Source organism: Telopea speciosissima, chromosome 1 (genome assembly GCF_018873765.1).
Source record: "Telopea speciosissima isolate NSW1024214 ecotype Mountain lineage chromosome 1, Tspe_v1, whole genome shotgun sequence".
Lineage (NCBI taxonomy): Eukaryota > Viridiplantae > Streptophyta > Magnoliopsida > Proteales > Proteaceae > Telopea > Telopea speciosissima.
The window spans coordinates 76,681,465-76,695,726 of NC_057916.1; the positions used below are offsets into that span (position 1 = coordinate 76,681,465).

General features: G+C 39.9%; 2 protein-coding genes across 2 annotated transcripts; both read right to left on the reverse strand.

The window, feature by feature from the left end:
* Nucleotides 1-214: 214 nt before the first annotated feature.
* On the reverse strand, nucleotides 215-6,169 carry LOC122670309 (O-glucosyltransferase rumi homolog). Its single transcript, XM_043867154.1, has 6 exons — nucleotides 6,021-6,169; nucleotides 4,259-4,785; nucleotides 2,620-2,812; nucleotides 2,461-2,525; nucleotides 2,155-2,365; nucleotides 215-592 (listed from the first exon to the last, which is right to left on the reverse strand). Exons 1-6 carry the CDS (start codon nucleotides 6,132-6,134, stop codon nucleotides 254-256), a joined length of 1,449 nt encoding a protein of 482 aa, XP_043723089.1. The 5' UTR covers nucleotides 6,135-6,169; the 3' UTR covers nucleotides 215-253.
* A 3,158-nt stretch (nucleotides 6,170-9,327) lies between these two features.
* LOC122670293 (O-glucosyltransferase rumi homolog) lies at nucleotides 9,328-13,755 on the reverse strand. Its single transcript, XM_043867153.1, has 5 exons — nucleotides 13,475-13,755; nucleotides 12,442-13,025; nucleotides 10,817-11,003; nucleotides 10,448-10,726; nucleotides 9,328-9,706 (listed from the first exon to the last, which is right to left on the reverse strand). The coding sequence occupies exons 1-5, from the start codon at nucleotides 13,646-13,648 to the stop codon at nucleotides 9,359-9,361; spliced, it is 1,572 nt and encodes a 523-aa protein (XP_043723088.1). The 5' UTR covers nucleotides 13,649-13,755; the 3' UTR covers nucleotides 9,328-9,358.
* Nucleotides 13,756-14,262: the final 507 nt, after the last annotated feature.

The window sequence follows — 14,262 nt, forward strand, 5'->3', positions numbered from 1 at the left end:
TAGAAATACAAAAGGAAATGATTTATTGTATGACATGTGATTAATCTAGACCATGCCCTTCTTATTATTTCAAATGGCACATTAGGATTCAAAAAGTTATCATTTAGAGCTTCCCCTCATTATTAATTGTTATTCTAATAGAGGACCTTTACACCATTTATTTTTAATAAAAGAAATTTGTGAGTAAAAATTAAAAATTTACAAAAAAAAAGAGACAATGATGATGATCTTTGAAGGTGGAGAGAGCCTCGATCTAAGATTTCTTCTCCATTGCCTCAACCTGCTTTAATGTTTCCTCCTTTTCTTTAAGAAAAGCTTGAAGAGCATGAGGATCAAAGGGAGGTGGAATGGTGCATGGGCTTGTAAGTGCAGGAAACTTAACCATGGAATCCATCATGAACTTCTTCACCAACCCATTTGCAGGGCAAGCCATTGTCTCCGAGCAAAATTCAATGGCACCTTTAGGTATAGTAGGTTTATATTTCAAGAGCTTAGAATATTCATTCAGTAAATTAAACATATAGTCATACACATAATCCATCTTTAGCTCCTCCTCTATGAAATTGCTAGCCGCCCTTCCTATGCCTTGTGCCTGCTAACTCAAGTCAAAAGGAAGATTATTATAGCACCCAAAAATTAAAAATAAGGAAAGGAAAGGGGAAAAGGGGAGTTTATAATTTCTAAAGAGGATGAGGGATTTTTACCCTCTCAAGTGCAATGCATTGCACCTACGTGGCACATTGGACGGTGTACCACACAAGGAGAGTGATGGATTTGTATCCTCTCAAGTGTTGTGCACTGGGCAGTGCACCGCACTTGAGACGATTAATATCCATTGTACTATCACCCTCTCATATGGGGTTTTTCTTATTGTTTTTCTTTCTTACCAGGAGTTATAATTTCAGCTCCGACCAAACCGAACCCTTATTGGATAGGTTTCTATTGGGGGGTTTTATGAAACCGGAAAAAACCAAAACCGATATAAAGTCCAAATCAACACCGATAAAAATCGAAAAAAGTTGATAAAAGACCCCATTATTTTTCAGTTTTTTTTTAATGCATATATATGAAAAAACGAAACCAAACTGGTAACAGCCCGATAAGAAACAGTTAAAGCAACATGATTAAAAAGTGATTCAAACAAGACCGAAACAAGTTCAACCCGATTGAAACCGGACCAAACCAATCGATTGACACCCCTCTCCTAACTAGATCATGTGGGCCCATCTGAATGATACCTTTATCTGTGCGACCGTTGGTGTGGCATGGGAAGTTTCCCTCCCCCCATATCGGAGTCGTGGGAACCTTCTCCCTTAATTGAAATAAGATAACAGTAGGTGGCACATGTAGCATGTTTGATGGGGGGCATATTTTTTCGACACTTGACAAGTAATCCAATTTTAATTTTTTTTATTTGCATGTCAAGTTTTAACTGAAATAGAATTGATCAAGTGACAAAATAAAGCTTTGAAAATTTTGGATTACTAGAAGTGCAATGTATGCATTAACATATACGTAGACTACCAAAAGGGTGCATGCCAAACCAGACTACATAACTATCCAACCAATGGTTGGAACTACCATATCATCAGTCTACGTGGCAAATAGTAGGTGGGCCATATAGGAAGGTCTTCTTATGTAAGTCATAGAGACATAGAGTCATGGACCAAGTTTCCCTTCACCCATGATGAAAAGAGAATCTCTTAAGCTATGACATTCGGACTAGGCCGGAAAGGGTAATTTTGACCATGTAGAATCAACAGTGAGAGTTTAATGATAAAACTAGCCTTTGAAGAATTTCACAGGGTCACATCATGATTGATGAAGAGATTCTTGGTGGCTTTTGCCTAGATAGAAGTGGGGGCGCGGGGCTAGTAAACTCGTCCATGAGTTGAGAGCAGGGATTTAGTAATCGATATCAGGATCAGTATCGATCTTGACCCTTTTTTTTTTTTTGGGTAAAGATCTTCACCGATATTGATTACCCCTAAATTTCAATAAAAAAAATGATTTTATTTATAAGTTTATCCTTGGTCAGTACTCCTGGATCGGTATCATATCAGTCAAGAATTGATATCGATCTCTACCAATACCAATACGAATCAGCCTATACAGCCGATCTGATGAGAGAGAGAGAGAGAGAGAGAGAATGACCTCTTGTTTGTAAATGTTTCCCCAGTCGACTGCGAACTTGATACGTCTGCACAAATCGTCTCCTCTGATAGGCCAGTAATGATACATAGGTATTAAGCTTCTTGTGGTGAAGTCGTAGTACTGAGGCTTCACGAACAATGTCATGGAATCACAAGCCATTATGTATTTCTGGCTTACTGACCATCCTCTTCCTTCCACGTATATCTTATATCTGTTAACCAATATTATATATCAATGTGATTAAACATTAAATTTAACAACAATTAAATTAAGCTATAAAAAAAAAAAAAAAAATTTTAATTTCACCTGTTAGTGCATTGTTTGGCTAGATCTGATTGTTTAAAACCTTGTTGAGTCTCTCTTCTCCAATCCTGCATTAGTCAGCCAATTTATATATATAATAGCCACATTAATCATCAATAAAAGTAAACAAAAAATCTAACAAGGAAGCTATCACCTAATTACCTGGTCATAGGCACGAACTTTCCAATCCTGATGGTCTGTAGGATTGCATTTCATGAGGTCTTGCCTGGTCGGAGATGTAGAAGGGTTCCCTTTCCAAAAAGCATAAGGTTCCCTTTCAATCCATCTACTCTTCTTATTAGCTTCTCTCAACTCCTTTGACAATGCTTCCCATGGCTTTATGTTAATCTCTGGCCTGCACCACCACCGACACCAACACCAACACAAACTTATATTCTGGATTTTTGCCCAGCCCATTCTTGATTGATTTTGATTAATGGGCCTGGCTGACCATAATTGGCCGTGGTTGGGCTGCATTAATTTTCCCTTATTGACCTTGAGAGCTTCTATATTTTTCTCACCATACAATGTATGACATAAGTATGTATAATTGTATTATTATAATATATATTAGGGCAAAAGTTGCCCACATCCCAGTTCAAGAAATGAAATTGCACACCCTCCTCAAATATCACTTCATGTGAGGAGTGATCTGTCATAAATGACCCTCCTCCTAGTGTTAAATTCTAAAGGGGTCCCTCATTCGCCTGAAACTGCACTCGGGCAATGTAGGGAACCCTCACCCTAATATATTATTATATATTTATATATACAGGTTGGATCAAACTCAAACCAAAGTTTCAGCCCAAAATCTACCCAGCCCAAGCCTAGAAATCTCAATCCTAGCCCAACTCACGGGCTGAAAAGTGCAGCCCTGCCCATGCCCTATACGGCTCATGGCAAGCTTTGGTTCTCCGGGCCAAACTTGCACCCTTAGTTTTAGATATAATTCCTTTTTTAGAGAAAAAGGTTTGTTGTCCCGTCCACTACTATGGTGTGGAGTAGGATGACCATGTAAATGATATGAGGGGCAAGAGATCGTCTAGTTGCATAGCTCGTCCACCAATGTGGGAGGGGAGCAATGAGAGCATGGGCAGCGACATCAATATGGATGGGATTTCTGATTTCATAGGGGCAGCATAGTTAATATGCACACTCATATATTTGGATGGCTGTGCGAACTGGGTCTGCATTCTCTATGGGGAGCAGGCTTCTATGCACATGAGAGTCAATGAGAGTACGTGCGTTGACATCATGGAGGCAGGATTTCTGCCTTTCATGGGGTGGAGAGGTCACTTCGCCTCCTGGTCTGGGCATGGTGTGAGGGGCTGGTCTGGGCATGGTGTGAGGGGTACATTTCTTCCCCCCCCCCCCCCCCACCCCACCCCACCCCACCCCACCCCACAGAGAACTTTTCCCCTTACTTCAATATTCAATACAGTACAAATGGTCAAAAATACCCTCAGCCTGCCCAAAACTTTTGGTGCTCGGCCCACCTGAGAACCCTGGCCTCTCTTTAATGTTCCCGCATTTCTCATAGTGGTTTTGGTTTGGTATATATTCTCAAATGTCTTAACTTTCTTCTCAACTTGGCCTAAAGGTTTCAAACAGAGCGATGATTAACATCACTAGCTAGCTAGCTAGTTGAGTTCACCTGTTCAAAGGGATCGACCACTAAAGGGAAATGGAGTGAGGGATGAGCTTAGTGGAAGTAGAAATGTGGAAGTGTGGAAGGAATTAAGACACAAAAGTAATAATTGAAGTTAAAAGTGGAAGAAGAAGGAATGGATCGATCATTTACCAACCCCAGAAGGACCAGTCCGGGAAAACGATAGACAACGACCAACCATTCCCACAGTACTGAAATAACGGTGGCGGTACGGCGGCGTTTGGCTGCTGTGGGTAATCGCTTGACCTGATCGCCGGCTTGTCACCGCAGTTGAACATCAATTCCAAGTCCGGCAACCTCCCCGGATACTTCCTCAGTAATTGCAGTATCCCCCACCACGTAAAAACGTCTCTCGTTTGAAAAGGCTTTCTGTACTTCTCGATGTAAACCCTCCCATTCAATATCACCAATCGGAAATCAGCTTTACTCTTGGCTCTCTCTATCATCTCGCTTGTGATTCCTGTAGCCTTCCATGGCCGTAAATCTTCATGGATCCATCGGAAATAGTCTGGGCAAGAGCCGTTTCGATCATCTGTGGTTTGAAACTTCGCCGGAGAGATTGCTGGGCAGCTCTTATTTTGTTTTAGAATGGAACAATCGAGTTTGATTTCTTGCTTCTTTGAGTTTAGAAAAACTTTCAGCGTTGCTCCACCGATGGACTGTAAAAAAACACAAAAAGTTAAGACATTGACTTAAAATTACGGCCAGATCCGACAATCCGGAATGAAATTCTGGTAAGAATTTAAATTCAATAGTACAAGACTTGGTTGTTGTCGTTCTGTGTTCTTATAGGTTAAAAGCATTCGATTGGAATTCTTCTTGTCATAAGATTGATTTCACTCGATTGGTATCAGTTTCTCGGCTGTCACTAGGGGTGACAATGTCAATTCCAGGCCCGATCGAAAAACCCAAAACCGGCCCGGGCTGTTTATTAAACGTGTTGGGTTCAAGTCCGGTACAACTAACATTCCGTCGTTCATAGTGCAAGGGTACGCTATCCAACAGCTGCCTGATCGGGACTGACCGATTACTAGCCCAACATGTTTAAAGCCCATTTACTCAGCCTGACACTTTGAATGCCCATTTAGAGATAAATATCTCATTAGCCTGTTTAAAACCCCGTCTGATATCCATTTAGCTTTATTAGTGGTAGCCCGATTAAAGATCGCCTGCCTGCCCGCCTGTTAATAAATGGTACGATGCATTAACCAAAATTTTATTTTCTTAAGTGTGGTGTACTGCCCAATGCACTACACTTGAGCATCCGACAGTGGCCATGAGACTGAGATGATGAACTTTAAAGGTGCACCGTCGGATGCACAAGTGAGGTGCACTGGACAATGCACCGCACTTGAAAGGATAAATATCCTACCTAGCCTATAAGGACTGATTACTTAACGGGTCAACCACGATGCGAGATTCTAAAATGAGGAAGACCAATTAAACTCGATCAAAACCGGCCCAGCCTACCTAAAATTTGCGTTTGATCATTACCCGTTCCAATACCGTGCATTAAAACCATAGATTAGATGACCATGAGAGGGTTGGGCTGGACAGGGATCATAAACCTAACCAACCCTAAAATAGAAGTTGAAACTTACAACCCAAAAATTGAAGTGGAAGAATAATAAATGTCCACCTTCATGCCCAGGACTTTTAGGCAAAACCTTGAACCCAAAAGTCTCTTTGGACTTTTAGGTAATTACACGCCACGGCTGGAGGAGAGCCAGGTCCTCGTTGTCTATGCATACTAATCAAGAGGAAGACCAGGACCCCCGCCCCTCCTCCTCCCTACCCCGTCCTTCACGGCGGTGCCTACCCTCAGAGCTAGAGACTCCGAAGAAGAAGAAGAAGAATTTTGTAATTAGAGAGAGAGAGAGAGAGAGAGACTTACAGTATCGATGAAGTGAGAACAAATATAGCCAGCAAAAAATAGAAGGAAGAATATGAAAATGGTCCTTGCAGGTCCCTTCTCTAATAGCTTCCATGTATTACAGGTTTCTCTCATACTTTCTCTTTTAAGAGTAATATATAGTAGATGTTCATCCAAGCCTATTTATACTCCCAGAGCAGGAATCACCAAGTAGTCGAAGCTTGTCGTGTCTGCTACCTGCAATAATTGAAGATCTCTTCAACTGAAAATTTGGTGTACGCACTCCTTTCAATTCCCTACTGAGCTTCTCATTAATTGCCGAGTGGTTCTGTCGAATTGAACTGCGCTTCTACCCTGACCCATATTCAATCAATTTCTTGATGTTATCAGAAAACAAGAACTGATCATAATAAGATATGATGAAAAGAGAAAAAACATAAAAAGGAAATTAAAATAAATAAAAAAAAATTGAACTGAACTGGTACCGATCGATGTTTTTATTGTTTTCTGAAGTTGGAGACAAAGGTGGATATTTATTCTGATCCAATCAGAATTTCTATTCTCCTCCTTCGTTTGTTGGACCGTTTGGTTGGTTAGTCACGCCTTTTAACACTCGATCGATCTCCTCCTCCTTCCCTAGCTAGGTCTAGGTCAAGGTCAAGGTATGTGATTGGAAAACTAGCAATTGGCTCGAGCGGGTCCAGTTCAAAACATATTTAAGTTCAGCTTCTAGATGATGAGGCTATAGAAAGAAACCAGAAGTTTATATGAAACAATTTATCTTGTCAGAGGCACGATGAGCTTAGCATCTCGGTTACGTTCACCTTCCACGGCTAATGTAATGTAACAGCCCTTACCAATCCATTTTAGGTCATTACAAGCCATACAAAAAAAAAAAAAAAAAAAAGCTTCAAAAGTGTGTGAATGGAAAGATAATGTTCACTCGGTTCCATCAAGGGACCCTTCTCTTGGCAATCTTAGAGAGTCTTATAGTTGAAACTTTGAACGTCCACGACGACGGGTTGTTGTGGTTTTCTACCAAAATTAAAACAAAAGGGAGAAACAACACTACCTGATCGTGAGCCGGACATGACCCCTACGCCTAATACAAGTATAGTTGTCAAGGTGTCGTTTAAACGTCAAGACACCTTTCTTTTGCCAAGGTTTTTTTATTTCCTTGGATGCCTTGATCATATAGGCACCTTAACAAATATGGATATAGGGTTACACAAAATGATCACCGTTTTCCATGGAAAGATGGAAAATCCTGAAGACTTGACAATCCTTTCATGCGACCTTGTGTTTTGCCAATGGGAATGCGCACCGCACATGACTAGATAGTATTCTCTTTTTCAATAAAAATAATTTAAAAAAAAAATGAAAAAAAAGGAGGATGTGGGTTTTAATTCAATTGCAAAAATTAAGATTGTTGGCATCATACAATGTTTTAGGAATCGGTTTATTGGTAGTGGTTACCAATCTCGTACTAATCCTATTGCACATATTGGTTCGGATCGGACAGTGTTACCCTTGATTTCCAATACAAATCGATATTTAATTAGTCTTTGACCTTTGATTCGTACAATGGCTCAGTAATGGATCGATAAGGAATCAATGGCTTTTACAGATACTAATATGAATCATTCGATTTGACCAATCTAATACTGATTCCTAAAACCATGGTAGGCACAAGTCTTATGGAAAACAAAAGCCCAGCTATAAAAGGGATCTTTATCGTCCTAGTACTGGGGGCACTGCCGTGTGCATCGTGAGGCGCAGCAGCGGCCATGTATGCACGGTGGGGTCTATTGTACACACATGGGTATTGCTGCGCCATACAATGCACATAGTAGCGCCCCCAGTATTGGGGGCGATAATTTTCCCTATGAAAGGGCAAAAAAGAAGCCAAAGTACCAGAAATTCCCAAAAAGAAAAGTGTTTCCTGCGATGGAAAAAAATGGGATACTAGAATTTAAAGTCAGAACAAAGAATTTAAAAATGGAATCAGGGTCTGGATCGGCCATTTCTGATCTAGATTGTATCGTACAAGTCGGTCTAGAATTGACTAGAACCAAGATGATATCATGTCTTAACTCTAGATTTTGGAAAGGATTCGACCAAAATCCGAATTGATCTCAGTCAATTCCTATTCGAATCGATCGATTCAACCAATCTGATTTAGATTCTTGAATCCATGGTCACAAACCAACCAAATGTAAACTAGCACAAAGAGAAGTTGCTTAGATGATGAGTAGATGCCCCCCTCTCAAGTACTTACAATAAAGACAGAGAGTATAAGGTTTTTATTGGGGGTGGGGGTGGGGGTGGGGGGTGGGGGGAGGGGGTACTTAATTGGGTTGGTAGAATTTAAAAGAGTTCGGAAAAAGTCAATTCAAAATGTCGGCAAAGTAATTTCCTAATTGAACGGCTCCCTAGTTATTAACAGGGCCCCTCATTTTAGGTTTGCATTTTTCAGTGTTAACCGGGCTATAAGACTAGCTTGTGGGATCTTTATCTCTTTCAATTCCTCAGTAATTCTAACACTGGGGGTTGGAATGACCACCTTACCTCTGCCCTAACACTCTCTATCCGAGTGGGGTCATCTTCTATTAGAGGAATTGGGGAACAGGGCTAGACAGGGAACCGGGGAATTGGTTTCAAAGAAGTCAATAGCTCAACCCAATGCTGTACCTATGAGAAGTTTTGATTGTTCGAAAGTAGCTAATTTTTTGGGTAGGGTATGTTTTGCATTCTGTGGTTTCGCATAATTGTTATTAAACTTGTATATTTGTAATTGGGTTGAGATTAAAATTTTTACACAATCAAAGAATAGATCACTTTATGAGGCAAAGTTACAGAAAGTTTTTTAGGTTTAGTGAAAAATCTTTGATTTTAATGACCGTAGACATACATGCTGAATCACGTTAAAGTCCTTGTATTATGTGTGATTGTTTGCTTGATTTCTTCCTTGTGGTTGTTTATTCAACCCCGACACTCGTAAAAGGCAATTTATTAGTCAATTATGCTATGAGGTTCAGCCCTTCTTTACTTCAGCAGGCCTTTATATGATACCTAATCCCCATTGCCACCATTAATGGTACCTTACAAACGAAATTTTACTTCAGAAAGACGTAGAGTCCAGTGCAAGAATCATCAAAATTCCTGTAAATGCCTTATTTTTATCATTAATTTTTATGAGTAAGAAAAATAAAATAAAAAATATTAACTGGAACCACTTATTACAAAAAAAAAAAAGAAAAAAAGATTCCTATACCCTTCCCTGTCCCCCCCACCCCACCCCCCAATTTATAGTATAAAGAAGTAGCCATGAAAATGGAACCTCTAAACTCAAAAAAACTCTAATGCTTCTGATTTTGATGCTCCCAAGTTTCAACCTGTTTCATGGAATTCTCCTTTTCACTAAGAAAAGCTTTAAGAGTTGTGGGGTCGAAAGGAGGTGGCATTGTACAGGGCTCTGTATCACTAGGATCCTCCACCACTGTCTCCATCATGTACTGCTTCACTAACCCAGATGCAGGGCAAGCCATTACCTCTGAACAAAACTTCACTGCATGTTCAGGTATGGTTGGTTTATATTTCAACAACTTTGCATACTCATTAAGAAGATGAAACATGTAGTCATACACGTTTTCTATCTTCAGTTCCTCTTGTACAAATTTGCTTCCTGCATTTCCAATTGTTTGTGCCTACAAAAAAAGAGAAATTTCTATTAGTTTTTAATTGAGCTTAATTAATTATACCATAATCTATTGGTATGGGTTCATGGACATAAAACCCGGTTTAAGACCACCTTAAGGTTAATAGGAGGTATACTAGTTTTTTCCATTGTAGAGGTGGACAAGGATTAGGGTTTTGTATTATAAAAAAAATGTTGGGGTCTTTGCAGTCTCTTGGTCTTATTCTCTGTTCTTTCCACCAAGAATTTGAGAGTTGTGTTAGGGTTAGGGTTTAAGCACAAGGTTGCTTAAAGCATTACACCCTGGGTATCTAGTTTGGAATACCCAGACTGTTGCCTCCAGCTAGTATATATAGGGAAACTAGGGTTTAGGTCAGATGGACTAATTACTAGATTGCCCCTCACAGCCTGGGCATTAACACAAGTAGGATTATATTAGAACATATGAAGGGATATTACATAAATACCCTTACAAGTTGCAAGTAGGACAAGAAGATTGTGGAAGATCTGAAGCAAAGTTTTGTTCGTGTTTATCATGCAGAAGTTGAATGAGGTCTTCTCCAACATACCAAGGTGCATAGTAAATATTGTTTATTCAATCGCGTTCTAGTTTACTGTATAGAACTTGTTTAGGATTTCATGAAAACCCAAAGATATTCTAACAATTTCAACCTCCATACATGATACATTAATGGAAAATACATATATATAAATTCCTGCAAAGTATAGTAAGAAAATTGAATTGATATACCTCCTTTTGGTGTGTGTTTCCCCAATCCACAGCGAACTTAGTAGATCTGCACATGTCTTGATGTTCTTTAATCGGCCAGTAGTGTTTCAATGGAATTAAACTTCTGGAAAAGAAGTCGTAGTATCGAGGCTTCACTACCAAGGTCATTGAGTTGCAGGCCAAAATATATTTTTCACTAACCGACCAACCTCTCCCTTCTACGTAAATCTTATACCTATGGGTGCATTGCTTTGTTAAATCGGAGTTCTTGTAACCTTCTCGAGATTCTTTCCCCCAATCCTGCAAATTGATATACTTAGACTATTTTAGTACAAAGGAAGAATAGATAAATTAATCACAAGCAGCAATTTTAAAGTAGTAGAAGAGAACCTGGGAATAGGCGCGAACATTCCAGTCGTGATTTTGAGAGCATTTCATGAGGTCTTGCCTGTTTGGGGAAGTATAGGGATTCCCTTTCCAGTAAGCGTAAGGTTCCCTCTTGTTCCATTTCACTATATTGTTGCCTTCTCTCAATTGCTTCTTCAGTGGCTCCCATGGCTTTATATTCACCTCTGGCCTGTAAAAGCAGGCCCAATCATATTCCTCATCATCAACTTATACTATCATGAATAACTCGGCCTAAGTTTGATTGTGTTTTTTTTTTTTTTTTGCTTCTATTTTTAGAACTTCACCAAGTGATTCTGTTATCCAACCCCATGTGTCTGGATTCTGGATGGGGTGTGGTGGGGTGGGGCAATAGTTTCACCAACCCTCATGTGTCTGGGTGTAGCCTGCCCCTTGGTGCAAAGAACATGTTCTCTTTATTATAGGAATCACTATTAACTGGAATCGAATCGACCCAATCCATCATTCTGATTTGATTATTAAATCCATCCTTATTCCTACAAGGAAGAAAGATGCATTCATATTCTCATAGGCCATGAAATGAAACATTGAGGGTCTTATATAAGATTACGGAGAGGATTTTCTGAAGAAGTGGCATAGGGTTACAACATCATTTCATTAGAAAGAGGAGAGAGATAGACACAGAAGTGCTAGTGTACCCTACACAATGGCTTAGAGAAACTTTTGCCATAAGATCAATGTCCTATGTATCTACCGTGCCATTTTCTTTTGACTCTTATTTTAAAAGGGGTTGTCCTAGAGTAATGGATTTGTAATTTTACATTTTTTCCCCCATATTTTATTTTCAAAGTTATTTAAGTAGTATTCAATGCAGGGCTAAAAAAGGCATTTTGAAAACTTGAAAATCATTTAAACAATTATGTGAAATGATCAATTTATCCCCATTAAAAAATTACATCAAATGCTTTTGAAATAAGACAAAGGTAATTAAATGAAGGTGTGAAGTTCTAATCACGTGATTTGCCAAAAAAAAGAAGTTATAATCACGTGGAGAGTATTAAGTATCATTTGCTATGTCCTCTAGCAACCCAATTTGGATCCTTTATGGTCCGGCAGCCAAGTGGATGGCGTTCGGCCTCACATAGGCAGGGTTTGGACCTATCTGGGTAGGGTGTTTGGGCAGTGGGTGAGGCAGTTATTTCGCCCTTGCCTGTGCGAGGCTACACGTTGACCGCTCGATCGTCCAGACGTAGAGGATCAGAATCCCTAGCATCTTAATCTTTTGGAATTCTCTCTCCTTCATAACCATATGGATCCCTTATTAATAAAACTATTTTACGCATCATAATTATAATTACAGAGGAGAAAAAAAGAATATTCCCCCACTAGAGGCGTGTGGAACCTTTGCTCTCCCAAAAAGTTTAAAAGGGTTGTTTTCCTAATTCTTAATCTCTCTACTGCTTTGACAGTTTGTGTATTTGTGTCTATTACTTGACCTGTTCATTTGCCTACCATTCATATCCCCCTACTTAACGTCTTCACCCTCACAAGAAGTCACAAGGTCACAGTGCATGTGGGGTTAGCCATAAAAGAAGAAGATGACTTGGTCCTTGTCTAGTGCGAAGAAGAAAGAAGAAAATACAACTTACCAGCCCCAGAAGGACCAATCAGGGAAAATGATTTCCAGTGTCGAGTCATCCGCACAGTAACGAAACAAAGGTGGTGGGGCCGACGCAAAAAATCCCTTGTAATGGTCAGATCTGATGACCGGTTGATCATCACAATCGAACATCAAGTCCAAGTCCGGCAGCTTACCCGGATACCTCCTCATCATTTGAAGGATACCCCACCAAGTGAACAAATCTCTGGTCTGAAATGCTGGGCTGTATCGTTCTACATACACCGTACCGTTCACGATCAGTAACCTGAAATTAGCCGTTGGTCTTCCTCTTTCCACCATCTCCTTTGTTATCCCTCCTCTCTCCGTCCATGGCCGTAGATTCTCGTGGATCCACTTGAAATAATGTGGGCACTTCTCACCTGATCTTGATCCTGAACCGTTGGTATTCTGGTGGGTCCCTGATCTCGCCGATAAAGTTGCAGGGCAGGTTTTTGTTAATTTCACATCGGAGCAATTGAAGGGGAATTCAAGTCTCTCTTTAGACTGTTTGAAGGTCTTGGAAATGGTGTTGGAAGGCAGAAATGATCTAAGCTTCGAAACATCCATAATTGACTGTAAAAAGATGATGAAACCATGATCAGATATCTTAGTATGATAGTTTGTGCTACACGGGAGAGAATTTCCAGTTCCGGTTCTTACTGGTTAACTAATTGGGTTAAGAAGACTTTTCTTCTCATTCTTAGATTAATGGATTTCTGACGGTGGAATTTGAGACAATTGTCATTCCATGACAGAAATTAGAATCACAAATCATTGATTGACTGGTTTTGTCTTTGTCTTGAAAAGTTGTGAATGGAAATTTCCTTCAGAGCCTGAATACAAATCAATGATTGACTCGTGTGGTCGGGAAAGGCGGATAATTATGCCGCCGGCGACTATCCTTACCGGAGAAATCAGGGCAGGACAGTACTACCCTTTTCATTTCGTTCTTTTTACAGAGTGAGAGACACTGAAGAAGAAGAAGAAAAGTGTTAAAGAGTGAGCGATAGAGAGAGACTTACGGTATTGGTCCAGCGAGTAGCAACAAAGGCGGAGACGAAGAGGAGAAGGAAGAGAAGAATGGTTTTTACATGACCCTTCTTGAACAACGGCCATATCGTCTCTGAGAAGTGCTTATAAGCTTCAGTGTTGACTGAGAAAACGCTTATCCATCTCTTGTTACTGTTCTCTGCCATGCTCTCTGCTCCGAGCAGTTCGATCGAGTTCGAACTAATTGCCAATTCAGAGTCTCTGATGAGAAAATCTGAGACAAAGCTTGTGACCCACTGCAACTCCTCTGTTACAATTCATACACACCCTCTTGCTCACTTCTTTCCCCAAAAGAATTGAACTGAAAGCTTTATTTTTGCATATCTTACATAATTTCCTCTAAATTTCAGAATTTTCAGTTACTAAGAAAGCAAGCTTTCCTTCTTCCATCTCTCTTCTCCCCCTTGCAATAGGATTGCTTTTTGAAGCTGAGATCTGTTCCAAAAAACTTTTGTAAATTAATAACACCATTCAATCATTTAACAGAGGAAGATTGATGTTACAGAAACATCTTTCGTGTTTCAATTCGGATAATTTTCAAGAATACCAGAAGAAGAAGAAGAAGAAGAAGAAGAAATTTCATACATACCAGAAGGAAGAAGTAGAAGAATTGAAGAAGAGGCGATACGGGCGTGCAAGTTCAAAAGTGGCGAATCAATACCAATTCGGGAGCATTCCTGAACTTATCTCAATCACTTTTTCTGGGATTTCTGGAACTAATAGTGATTTACTTACTTAATACAGTCCTCGATCTCTGCCC